Below are 14,067 nucleotides of genomic sequence, written 5' to 3'. Positions count from 1 at the left end.
AATGAGCGGGAGCGCCATCGTGCATAAACCACATGTCGCGCCACTGAGCCAAGGGCACATATTCTAAGAGTTCCGGTAGCGTTTCAATTAGAAATTGGAGATAATGTTGACCGTTAAGTCTTTGTGGGAGGAAGTGCGGTCCGATTACCAACAATACCGCACCAAACATTTAAACTAAATTTGACTTGATGACTTGCTACCACGATGGCGTGCGGGTTCTCTTGGCTCCATTGATGCATGTTGTGAGAGTTGATGATTCCGCCCTGGGCAAACGTGGCCTCGTCGGTCATTAAGACCATGTCTGGAAATTGGGGGTTCGCAACACATCGGTGGATAAACCAGTTTGAAAACTGTAGCCTCCTTGGATAGTCATCTGGATTTAAAGCCTGAACCTTCTGGTAGAGGTACGGGTGAAATCCGTGATTTTTTAGGATTCTCCAAACCTTTTTATGATTTACATCAAGTTGATCTGCCACCTTGCGGGTTCTGGTTCCGGGATCATTTTGTAAGATTTGCAGGACTTGGTTTTCTAAGTTTTCGGGTACATCTTGAGGTCTTCCAGCTCCACCCCTTCGCCGTAGTTGCCCTTTCTCTCGCAAACGTCGATCTACCGCCTGCAACGTTCTTTCGGTGAACCTCTTATATGGTCCTCGCAGGTTACCGACTTAGTCTATGCGTTGGCAAAAGCGTATCTAATATCTAATACTTCATTCTTATTTATATAACTTAACGTTAAAAAGGGTACCAAGGTCTTAAAACATTTAAATAACATTTAATGATAATTAAAACACTTGATACTTAAAATAATAAAATACTATTAAAGGCATGCACAGTTCCGGTGATAAATACTTAAAACTAATCATGCACGCGTTAATACAGCATATGCATTGGTACCTTCTCAGATCTGTTAGGATTTCTTATTATTATTCTTATTATGAAATTATAGTTACGTAACTTTTAATTATTAGTTAAACTATTAATTATTAATTAGGGTGGCCAACCTCTAATTTCTTAAAGTACTAATTGTTTACTTTTGGTCACTAATTGTCTTTTCATACTGGTTCTCCACTTAGTTAATACGCGTGGCTAATTATAGACGTCTGATTGGCTTATGTTACTTTAATACCGAAGTATTCTTATTAGTAACTCCCGTTACGTTTTCACGCTGTATTACTGGAGGTATGGTAAGGTAGTGGACTTATCTTATTTCATTCCTTTGTTTGGCTGTCTCCATCGGCAAGGGCTGGACGGCCTCCTGATGTAGCTGATTCCGCTGTTTAATTATTTCGGCTAATGATGACGTCGCGGCTCCATGCCATGGCAGCATACAGTTCGTTAGAGTCTTACTCTGGTTACTCTTTTCTTATTTTATTTAAGTACGCGAGTTACAAAGTTCATTTAGTAAACGGTCATATCCATCGCGCACTCTTGCTATTTCTTATTTGTCCTACGAGAGGATCTTAAAAGTCTCACTGCTCATCTTGAGCGCTTGAACCAGAATCTACTTTCTTTTTCTGAACGCGTGCAGAGGAAACCTCGTGTGACCCTTTAGTGGACAGGTCACGGTTTCTCTCTGCTTAGGCTTAATTCTATACATGGGTTATTTTTACACCTGCATTTGTCAATAACTTGTTTTCTAAGACCTTGGTTTCAATGGGTTATTTTCAAAAGGGCTTAGGATCTAGATACGCTTTGATACGCCTTGACAAGTTTCAATAACCTTTAACACTAACTCGAAAGTATGAAGGTCAAAGTTCTTACAGCCCTCCCCTTTTCCATTGCAAAAGTGGAGGAACACAAATATACGTTACACGCCTCGAAAGTTTGACACGGCAATCGTCGTTGCGGAAACATCTCTTGGTAAAGGCGCCTGGCTCCCAGAGCATTCCCGAATGCTCGTCCATACATAAGGTGCATATCGGCTAGCTCCTCGTTTGAATAATTTTCCATAACTTTTAGGACTGTAAGTTTTTTCTGAAGTGATTGAAACTAGCACAGTCCCTTCTTATAACAAAACAAATGTTTTCTAATTGGTCTACTTTAAGACCCTTTGAAAAACATTGTAATGTATTAGTTGACATTTGATCTAGCAGGTGTAGTTATCAATCATTACTAGCAGCAATGTACGTAAGCGACTACTTTTCGAAGGATTACGCGTCATACAGTATTACAATCACGTGAGAAATAGCATTGGTCGTTTGTCGCCGTATGCGTCATTTTATGGCATACGTGGCCGATAGTGAATCTGCCTTAGAAGAATGTCCCACGACACAGATATCCACGAATGTTCGATGGCAAACGTAACTTCCACAGGGGTTCGATAACAGACATGAGAGATTGGGTAATAATACCACGGTCTGGTTAAAAACGCCGGTTTTAGTAGGTTCATGCCGTTGTCACGACATCTTTCCAATAACTAGGCGCTCTTGCTTACACGCAAAAGCGCTTTTACTCGTTGGCTTGACAAAGAAGTTGAATGGGCCATCGTTTTAATGAATGAAAAACCAAGCCACTCAGCAACTACAACGATCTGAAAACGCCGTTGTAACTTTAGGCCAAATTAAAACACTTTATACCAAATTAAATGTTTAATTTTTTGGTCTAAAATGCTTTTAGCTCTGCCCCCAGAATCGATCGTTTCTTAAATATCGAGTATTTTTCAATTATGACCAATTAATTGAAAACAATATGGTCAAGCCATATTCGTCGCTTCACTTGAAGGGAAAATTCATCGCATTTTACGTGATACTTTGATGGCCCGTATCTCCGCGGGTGTTCAGTTTTGGACCATAGTTCTTTGGTGACTTAGTCTTGTTTTGACCCGTAGAATGCGCCCCTGAATTTGTGACACATCTTTTTGTAACACCCTGTATACCCTAAATTTCCAAAAAATGTTATAAAGGCATACGCTTGAATTCAAACGTCAACAAAAGCTGTTTAAAATGATTTTAGGAATAAAGTTCCTTAAAACGATTTAACTAGAATTAACGTAAATTAATGACGATTAAAATACTTAATATAAATTATATTTATTAAATAATTTAAGAAAAACCTCTCAATTGCGTCTCGACTCGGAGAGGTTAATTTTGGTTTCCCAACTTGTTATGAGTTAAGTAGGTCAAACTTGGTTCGGACATTTTAAATGCACACAATTCTGAACTAATAATGTAGTTTCAACTGAATCAATATACATGTCTTTAACCATAGTGGTTCTTCCAGAGAACCCAAAAGCGATGCCAACAAGACGACCCAAGGGCTGTTCATGTTTTCTAATTCTCTCATTCTACTTCAGGGGAAGTCTAGCGTTTTGAAGAAATAAAGGCAAATTTTCTTGAACTAAATACACGATAACTAAATAAGATAGACATCGCGGTTTGTTTAAAAAAGTAATGTTTAAGAAAATGCGAAATTTGTAGCCAGTTTTTCAGGTTTTCTAAAGATGGCATCACTATGTATGAGTTGGCTTTTGATATAAACCTTATCTCAACACTGGACGACTTCTAGGCCTTCCTGTCAATCATTCGTAAACGCCCTTGTATAACCCCATGCTCTTCAAATTTTACCGTCATATTATCTTTCTCTACACGTCCTTCTATTGAATGAGGGGGGGGGAAGATTTTATTTGAATGGGCTATTCTCGTGTATATAGAGCTTTTACCCTGCGTATCCTGTCTCGAAGGTGGGCGAATTTTGGGGTAGCTATTCATATATGGTTTGATAGATACCAAACCCCCCCCCCCCCCATTTTCTTTGTCCTGTTAGGGATTAACCTTCCCTGCTTTCTCTAGGAAGGGTTCGACAGTTTTAGCCTTTATTATTTTGGTTCCGTAGAAATAGTTTCGCCTGCATTAGCAGCTTAGACTGTCCCCATGAAGTTTATTTAGGCATGATATTTTTCGCACCTGACAGTCTACCGTTCACCTCCCCCCAAACCCCCTTCTCAAGAGACGATTTTCAGAGGCAAAACAAAAATGTAAAGTGTTGCCTCTAGTGGCTTATCTGCGTACTTCAAATCGCTAGACTTCAGCAGGGTTGTACTCTAGAGTTCACATTCTTTGAAGGTTACACGCTTGGGCTCTTTCGAACCCTCTTTCAAGGATATTTCGCAAAAAAAGTTGAAGAATTCTGTGGCACTGCGTATCAGTCAAGTCGTGCGAATTAGGGTCATGGTTGTTCCAATCGTTCCAATTTTTATTTTCGTCCCCACACATCGCGCCGCAATCTTGAAATTCGTTAGTACGGTAATTTACGCGGTAAATTACGCCGTAATTTACCATTTTCCAAAATTACCGTAATTTTTCAGACCTAGGTAGGGTGCTACTTTTATCTGCTCACGCCGGGCTCTCTACGACCAATGGCAGAAAGAGGACGAGTGACTTTGCGAAGCTTATGCGCCCGGCTAACACTTGTGGCGTAAATACTCTCACCACCACTGTCCCGAATTTCAACGTATTTTACAAAGTGCGACTATAGACCTATCTCTCAGTTCCATGTTTTCTCTTTGATTCAATTACTCTGCAAACGCCTGTGGACATTTCAGAATGCCCGACTTTCGCTCAATTTTAAAAGCACGGACGAAAAATAACAGTCCGCTAAAATCCCGCTTAAAGACTGTATTTGTTGGGGTCTATTGTCCAACGAAGACCCCATTACAAAATCAATGCTCATCCAATCGGACGAAAGGTATCGCGTACTCATCTTTATCGTAGGGAACTTGGCATATGACTGGCGCCGGGATGTAGCAGTCAGCGGCTCCCAGGGTGTAATTAAACGCTTTCCCATAGAAGACGCCGCACTTTCCTTGACGGTCTCCGTCTCCGTTGGGAGAACGCGGCAACCACAATGATTTTTTCTTTTTGATTGACTTTGGTGCCGTCAACGTAATGCCAATGGCCTTCAACCGACTCGTTCATTCCGATAAAGGGACATTCTTCACCTTTGTCGTTACACGTAGCAAAGTCGCCTTCTCTGAATAGCTTCTTGACCTCCTCCTTGATGTCTTCGGCGTTCACCTTGGCTAGACGAGCGCGCACGTTAACCTTTTTTCATTGGAAGAGCGCTGCCGTCTATTGCACTTTTTCGTATTCAACCCAGTAACACGTGTCGTTTAAATAGACTCCTTCGTTCCGAACGGAAGGCTTGTCATTGCCGTCTTATAGTGATGTTCTACATTCTACGGGGATGAAAGGTTTCCTTGGATCTTCATTGACAAGCACTTCGCAAAAGAATGGACAAGGCGTGTCGCAATTCGCGTCAATCAATTCAACTTCTCAGTCACCGCGCATTGCCGCGCAATTTTCAGCCCGCCCTCCGCTAAAACGACCCTTATACCATAGTTTTCCTAATTGATCCGACGTAACCTCTGATTCGTCAAGGTATCGCCACTCACCTTTCTCGTCTAAGTCGCTCGCTCCCATAAAAAAAACGCTTAAAGGAATAGCGCTTCTTTCCGACTAATTTCTTGAGACCCTTTAGAATCTCCGGCGTGTTAATTTTAGCTGAGCGAGATTTACTATTCCTCTTGACGCATTGCACATCGGCCCTAAACCAGTTCAACATACTATTTTCGCAGATGAGATTTAGTTTAGATACCAGTAAGTACAGACTGGTGTCCATGTGGGATAGAAAAAAGACCAGATGATGGTGGTGTTTTGAAGCCAGTATGTACAGACTGGTGTCCATGTGGGATGGACAAAAGGTCAGATGAGATTTAGTTTAGATACCAGTAAGTACAGACTGGTGTCCATGTGGGATAAAAAAAGACCAGATGATGGTGGTGTTTAGAAGCCCGTAAGTACAGACTGGTGTCCATGTAGGATGGACAAAAGGTCAGATGACATTTAGTTTAGATAACAGTAAGTACAGACTGGTGTCCATGTGGGATAAAAAAAGACCAGATGATGGTGGTGTTTAGATGGATAAAAGGTGGTGGCGTTAGAGCGACAATGGAGTAATAGTGGAAAACAATTTTCCAAATTTCTGGAAACTGTAAATGCGGTTCTGAAATTGAGAACACATTTGCTCCGATTTGCAAAATGCGAACGCGGTTCCCTGGGGTGTAACAACAGAGAGACAGACACGTCGGAATTAGAGCCTCTCCCTGACATACGTCACTCGGAGAGGTAAAAAAGAAACTGCTGAGAGTGAATCTTCGTTGCCATCATGGAGAAAACGACGGGAGCGGAGTGTTTTTCGTTCATAATTAGCGTGATTCGAACTTTTGACAGACAGACACTCGAGTGTTAACAAGTCTGTCAATCGTCCCTTGGAAGGATGGCTTTATATCCCTTGACGCGTCTCGAGTTACGCGTATCGTTAATAAAGGTTTTATTGTTCGTTGATCTTCGCTTTTGCAAATTGCCTATTCAATCGTATTAAAACGACATTTGTAAAATGACATGATAAGAAACATTACGTGCGTCACAATCGTATTATTTTTCCCAATTTTTATTGAACCATTGGTGAGTCAAGTCATTTCACCTTAATCGAATAACACGATCGTAACCGTCGTCTTTTTAATTTTTATCAAATATTTGCAATTAAATTTAACAATAGAGTCGAATATTTCGTCATTTTGTCAGTCTGACCTTGGTTCGGCTGCAGACGCTTCCTCGAACAAGAGAAACCTTGGTTTGAACGATCTCTAATCCACATAACCGCTAAGGCGCAGCTAATCCTCCCATCTTTCGGAGCGAGCGAAGAAAATATAACAGCGTAGATTCGTCAGTCTGGCACCATGTAACATTTCTTATTCGTTCTAACTGCTTGCATATTAATAACAACCCAGTCTCATTAACAACGACTCTTAGTGACAGCTAACATGTTTTATTCTGTTCAGCGTCGTTCTACAAACTGCTTGGTTCGTGTTGGAACCGGCTAACAACAAATACAGAAATATGGTAATTTAAGTTATTTTATGCGGTGCTATGACTATTATTATTTATTACTAATCAACAACAATTATTACATTACTTTATGAAATTTTAGGTTAAAGATTGATACAAAATTGTGGAAGTTTATAGCAATTATCATAAGTTCATACGATATGTTCCATAAGTTTGTCACTGGTTACTGAGGGATTGATACGAAGTGACGTAGGTAAAACGTCGGAGCTGTAAGTCTCTAGCATTACGAAGCATAGGTAGTGTCATACTTATGAAACATATCTTATAAACTTATACAATTAAATGATCACTGTGCCTTTTGATAACGTGGTAAAACGAGATACATTCTTCAGGTGTGGTCATTTAAGCATCTTTAAGCATCTGGAGAAGAGGTTAGAGAGTCTCTCTGCCAGAAAGACGAGCAATGCCAGAGCGTGTCCGATGGTCAAGATGGCGAACGCTCCCTGCAGGTCCACTATGACCAAAGGTCTGGTCCCACTCTTTTCCTGGAGGTGGTCCGTGTCAAACATGCCCTTAATCCTTTCCCACTCAATCGTGTCCTTACGGAACTTTTCCAGGATACCGCAATCCTGAAGACGAAGTACTCTAAATCATAAACAATAAGAATTAAGTTTTCTATTTAATGTAATTAATGGCTTTTTAAAACCGTAATAGAGAACGCGGGTGGTCGCTTGTTTCCGCACAGTTTTATTTTTCACATCTTAAAAACCTATAACCCATTTCCGCACAGTTTGCAAAACATTTTAAAAACCTTAAACTTATGATGCTGGCTCATTGGACCGAAAATAGCCAAAATGTGAGGTTTTATGATTATAAAATTTTCGATGCTATTTAACGATAGATTAATTTTTAATGCAGATTTAACAAACGGAATTAAAAAATGCTCCTTTTACTTCTATTTTTATTAACAAAAACACACTTACGTCTCAATACACTTTTTTATCGATAGTGATATTGCAATGGTCAAATCACAAGTTTTATAGCATGCCCCTATTGTAGCATAACCTAACCTAACCTAACCCGAACCGAACCAAACCTAATCAACAAGAAAATAAAAAAAAATTTATTTGCAAACTGTGCGGAAATGGGTATGGTAAAAATAGTGAACCAAATTTTCAATGTAAAAAGTGTGCGGAAATGGACCATAAAAAGTGTGCGGAATTGGGCTATGATTCTCGAAAATTTTGCGGAAATGGGCATCCTCGAGAACGCGAAACAATTAGCAAGCTGACAGCGTAGCAAATTCTTAGGTTCATTAACAAAAAGTGTCGTTGAAAAGAATTTGAAAGGAAAATGATCAAAATTAGTTATCTAACAGATGTTGGTTTGAAGTGACAGATATTTTAAAATTAAAATTCGTTTGAAATTTGATGGAGAATACTTGAAATTAAAATTGCCTACAGCTTACTACACGTAATTGAAACTCAAGCCGTGCATTCTTGCTTAAAAACTAGCGGGTATTTTAAATCCTGAAAATCCTGAAGTTTTTCGTCTCTTCACAGCACACACAAAGCTAGGTTACATAGAGACCTAGCTTTGCGCGTGCTGACAATCGAATAAGCTGTCGTCCTATAGCTTGAAAACAAATTTTCTCACGCGCATTCTTCATCCCTGATGAAACAATATTTCAATGCTAATTTTAACTTAAGGTTTTTAGCAAGCATATGGTGTATTTTTAGAATAAAAAATTAAAATAACATTGTGCATTAATTAAGCAGAGTGGATGTATTTTTAAAGAGCTTACACCATATTGAGGGGATCTCGAAGCGGAGAGCCTTTTGGCACTTTGAAGATTGAAACAAAAGTATTACTTTATTATTAACCAATCACAGCTCTAAAAGGGAAGTGCTCATATGTTTTTCACCATCAATTGACAGCAAGAATTGATCACTCCATTCAAGCAGAATTTTATGGAAGACTCGCGGAGTTCATATTCGAAACCGTCAAGCTCTAGTACCGATCAACTTTCTATCTAAAATTAGCTCGCCAGATACGGTTAAGCGTGGTCTGTAATTGTGTTAAATAAATAGAGACGATCCAAGAACTGTTTCATTAGATCTTCCCAGATATTTTGATAATAAGGATATTGTGGGGGGGGGAGGATGGTGAGTGAGATTGGTCATGGTCCACTTGATCACGCACCCACGAACGCTAGCTTTTCGAGATATACACTCTTAGAAATATGTGTTCAAACTTGGACGAGAAAGTGTGCAATAGGCTGCCACTGAGACAGCACACTTTTTTGGCCGAAATTGAACAAAAATATATCGTCCAATATTGGACCCTTTATATCGTCCAATATTGGACCCTTTATATCGGCCAAAATTAGATGTTAAGTCGTTCAACTATGGATAAAAAAGACACAAATTTGAACACTTTTATAATCTAAACTTGCACATTTCTACCAGAAGCGTTCAATTTTGGTAGAATTATTGTTGAATTACGGGGCTTTGATCGTTCAATTTTGGGACTCTCAACGTTCAATTTCGGGGGTTTTTTCGTTCAATTTCAGGGTTATTAACGTTCATTTTAATCGCTATTATCGTTCAATTTCAGAGCAATTATCGTTCAATTTAGGTTTTTTTTTCGTTCAATATCAGGGCTATTAACATTCAATTTAAGCGGTATTATCGTTCTATTTCGGTTTTTTTTTCGTTCAATTTAAGGAGTATTATCGATCAGGTTTGGGGCTATTATCGTTCAATTTCGGGGTTTTTTCCGTTCAACTTCAGGGCTATTAACGTTCAATTTCAGGGCTATTAACGTTCAATTTAGGGGGTTTTATCTTTCAATTTCAGGGCTATTATCGTTCAATTTCAGAGCTATTATCGTTCAATTTAGGTTTTTTTTCGTTCAATATCAGGGCTATTAACATTCAATTTAAGCGGTATTATCGTTCTATTTCGGTTTTTTTTTCGTTCAATTTAAGGAGTACTATCGATCAGGTTTGGGGCTATTATCGTTCAATTTCGGGGTTTTTTCCGTTCAACTTCAGGGCTATTAACGTTCAATTTCAGGGCTATTAACGTTCAATTTAGGGGGTTTTATCTTTCAATTTCAGGGCTATTATCGTTCAATTTCAGAGCTATTATCGTTCAATTTAGGTTTTTTTTTCGTTCAATATCACGGCTATTAGCATTCAATTTAAGGTGTATTATCGTTCAGTTTTAGGGCTATTCATCGTTCAATTTCGGATTTTTTCGTTCAATTTAAGGGGTATTATCGTTCAGTTTTGGGGCTATTAAAGTTCAATTTAGGGGGTTTTATCATTCAATTTCAGGGCTATTATCGTTCAATTTCGAGACATATCGTTCAGTTTCGAGGCTATTGTCGTTTTATTTCGTGGGTTTTATCGATCAGTTTAAGCCCTATTATCGTCCAGTTTCGGGGATTTACCGCATAACTTTGGGGCTTTAATCTACCCATTTTGGGACATTTAACCAGTAATATTGTAAAGCTATTTGATAGGTAATATGAAAAGGTCACGTTTAAGATGTCTTTCTGAAATATTTATTTCAACATACATACATTTATTACAGAGAAAGCATGTTAATTGCATTTAGCATAGCGTTGGAAGTTTTTCCGGAATCAATTTTGAAGACAATTTTTTGTAGATACTCCATTGTTTTCACAAGTGGTTTCGGATATTGCATATGAAACACGTAATATGCGGCAAAAACAGAAACTGCACCTTCTTCGGTAGAGCCAATTTCAAAGATTTCAGACTCAACTTGGACTTCGGCTGCAGCATCAAGATAATTTATGTCCGAAAACAAGATTATAGGGGTAGCTTCCTCAGGCGTCTATAAAAAGGAGCACAAATTAAAATTTATGATCAAGCAGGATTTAGAATTTTGAGAATAAGGTTTCAAAATGCAAATCTCACATCAGCAGTAAAAAACAATTTTGTTGATTCTCCAAATAAGCACGGTAATAATAAAATTGAAGCCCGTATTTGCAATTCTGCAAAACATAAATAAAAATATATTACTGATAAAAGTTAATCGCAGCTATGTTTGTATTTACCTTTAAAAGCATCATCTGACATAACTTGACATTTTTCTTTTAAAATGGACAAAATAGCTTTAGCATTTTTCTTTTTCTGCACCAATTGCAAAATTCTTGTCGCGATGAGCTGGAAATGTAGGTAGAGAACCTTTTCAGCAGATGGGTGAATGTTACACAGCGTATTCAGTTCTTTAATGAGCTGTGCAGAAAGAGGGGTAGTTCATTAGCAAAATTATACTATTAAAATACAACGAGAAGCTAAAAGCCACGGCCAGATAGAGTTCTAGGCAATCAACGAACACATTTCATAATGGATTTAAAAATGTTTCAACTACAATAGACTAGAATTGTTACCATAAAAAACGGTGTCCGGAAAGTTTTATATTTGATTCATGCTAATCAAATTACTTATAGTGGAATATATTTAGAGAAGGCCTGATAAACACTACTTTTGTATGCTTTTAGTTTGTTAGTTAAAGGGAGGGTGAAAAGGAAATTCATGTGATTTTTAAACTATTCTTCTACTAATTATAAGACCTATCTGCAAAGTAAAACATTTATTCAGAAAATATCCCAGAATAATTTTTAAAATCAAGAAAGATTTAGATTTCCCCGACAAATTAAAGCTTGAACGATCAATCGTGTAACGCCCTGCCCTTCAGCTAACAAAGTTTTCACTTTTGTCACATCCTGGGCATTGTTTATCACATCTCGTGCTATAATTGCGCTCGATATAGCGCGTGAATAAAGGCACGTTGTTACACAATTGGTCGTAGGTTCAAACATTAAATTGTCCGTGAATTCTAAATGTATTTCGATTTTTAAAATTGTTCTGTAATTTTTTCTAAATGTTTTACTATGCAGATAGATCTTATAATTAATATTCGAATCGTTAAAAATCGCTTGATTTTCCATTTCAACCTCCCTTTAACACTATCTAATATAACTTCCATCATCCCTTAAAATAATTATTACTTTGTTTTTCTTCGACAAAACGGGAAACATCCTAATTACGTCGGGCACAGAATGCTGGAAAGCATATTTCTGTCTATAAGCAGCTGTACGTTTCATTTTTTCTTCAATTAAATTCTCGTTGGGCTTGGATTTCTCCAGTTTTTTATTCATAGCCAATAAATGAGCTTGTATAGTTTCCTCATCTTCGGCTATGCTGGAAAGGTTCTGATGAAAGAAAAAAAGGCTTGTTAGGATTAATGATTATATTTCTATTTTAGTTAAACACAGGACTCACCAATTGAGTTGACCTTTTTATTTTGGGCTCTTTTGGCTTGGGTTGACTTTCCTGAGATTCTTCATCTCCTGTGGGATTTTCCTCTGCTGCAAGATTACGTTTTTTTGCATATTTTTTCTTCATTTCTTCGACCATCTTTGAACTACTGTTTTTAGCCCGTTCGTGACGGTATTTAGTTTTCAAGCTTTCGAGCCACGTGTTCTAAAAGTATTTAGTGTTAAACAAAATGAACATCACATCTAACTTATCTCTTTACATATCCATTGTTGTTTGGGTGCTTTAACCTGTCTTCTAGAAAAGGGTATTTCTCAACCAAAGCACTACAAACTCTATTCCGTTCTTGCTTTGTCGGATACCTTAGAATATTACAATTAAGCTATATTATCAAAAGGTACAAAAACGAGCGAATGTACACTACTCTTACTCTTTGTATCTACTCATGTCTTCAAACAAGATTCGTACAATTTGGGCCTTGTATTCCCTCTTAAATACATGGGGATTCTTGCTCTCAGTCATTTTTCTAATAGTTTCCGGGAGTCTAGGAACTACATAAGGGCTAGGAATGGATAATTCTTCTAGGTCTGTTGTAGAAGAGGCTTCTCTGCAAAAGGCTTCATCTGTCATCGACTTCAGAGAATCACTATTTAATCCAAATGATAGACCCGGGTTTGTTATGCTCGAAGAACTAAAAATTTGGAAGAATAATATCCACGTGTTTATATATTTTAGATGAATATGAATTTTTAATACCTAGATCTTTCCATACGGATGATAGTGCTTGTTTCTTCCAAAACAACATCATTTGGTTTTAAAACTAAGTTTAATTTCGACTTATTTTCGGGTAACCCACTATCAAAGTTGTGGTTTACGAAATCATTGAAATCCTTGTCCTCAACCTGGACATATTTAATCTTTTGATTGATTTCAAAAAGAGTCTCAAGTTCTTGAATAAATGTTTCCTTGCTGACATCACCGCATTGAAACACTAATGTTTTTTCCTTGCACGTAACGTGATATTTCAAATGGTTTGTTGCCATCCTTAAAACTCTAAACAAATTTTTGTTTAGACATCATTTTCTTTAAAAGATGGAAATTAATCTCTGCTACATAGTTTGTGATTAAAGACTAAAACTGCGTTTGCGTCAATTTTATATAATTCTAATTACCCTCAACAAGCGCCTTTGAAACCCAACCTTCCGTCCCGTGCGAGGAGAGTGTGGTGAACAAAGCCAAGAGAGGGTTGGGGAATGTACCCCCCGCTACCCCTTTTTTCTTTTCAAGCAATTCTAACCGAAATGGGCAGGACTAAAGATTTGGCGCGAAAAATTCCACTCAAATGAGGTCTTACGAAATTAATTATTTTCGTAATATCTAAAACCCTTAGATTAAAATTTCAGTATGAGCGCTTACCATCGATCCGTTTCAAGGGGTCAGTTACAGATTACAAATCCAAGAATTAAAGCTGTCTATATTAACTAGTGATTTAATTTATTAAACTATTATTCAATTTAGCTGCTCCGACTGCTCTTAGAGCACTCTAAAAGTCATTGACACAATGAATAAAGAACATAAAATTCACATTACACTACTCTATTTCTAAACCAAATTATATTTCCAGCCGGAAATAGAATATATATAGAATACATGGATAAAAAGCTTACCTTAACTTATGTAGGGAATTCTTATTATTATCGAAAATTTACTTTGTTGGTAAGTAAAAATGATGAATGTAAAATTAAGGAAAAGAAATCTGGAAAACATCGATAGCTAGTTTAGTATCAAATTTTTGCTATACTACACTTCGACCAAAGAAAGATGTATGAATATTCTATCGTAATTATTATCTCTTCTTTCGTTGGACGAAGCATAATTTAATTTAAAATTTTGAAGTAATACCTTTAATGA

The 14,067-nt window shown here is 37.5% G+C and overlaps 1 protein-coding gene and 1 long non-coding RNA gene across 2 annotated transcripts; one reads left to right on the top strand and one right to left on the bottom strand.

The window, feature by feature from the left end:
* The first annotated feature begins 2,693 nt into the window (after positions 1 to 2,693).
* On the top strand, positions 2,694 to 6,875 carry LOC149649723 (uncharacterized). The gene is made up of 3 exons (XR_016371602.1): positions 2,694 to 4,232; positions 4,304 to 6,461; positions 6,556 to 6,875. It is a non-coding gene; the product is annotated as an uncharacterized LOC149649723 (long non-coding RNA).
* Positions 6,876 to 10,392: 3,517 nt separating this feature from the next.
* On the bottom strand, positions 10,393 to 11,031 carry LOC149649722 (uncharacterized). The gene is made up of 3 exons (XM_089849216.1): positions 10,932 to 11,031; positions 10,792 to 10,868; positions 10,393 to 10,708 (listed from the first exon to the last, which is right to left on the bottom strand). Exons 1-3 carry the CDS (start codon positions 10,951 to 10,953, stop codon positions 10,439 to 10,441), a joined length of 369 nt encoding a protein of 122 aa, XP_089705342.1. The 5' UTR covers positions 10,954 to 11,031; the 3' UTR covers positions 10,393 to 10,438.
* Between the last annotated feature and the right edge of the window lie 3,036 nt (positions 11,032 to 14,067).

The sequence above is a fragment of the Phalangium opilio genome, unplaced genomic scaffold, assembly GCF_054372755.1.
Source record: "Phalangium opilio isolate 3A_F unplaced genomic scaffold, DU_Popi_V2 ptg000087l_1, whole genome shotgun sequence".
In the NCBI taxonomy this organism is placed as follows: Eukaryota; Metazoa; Arthropoda; class Arachnida; order Opiliones; family Phalangiidae; genus Phalangium; species Phalangium opilio.
This window is presented reverse-complemented; position numbering and strand designations above follow the sequence as displayed.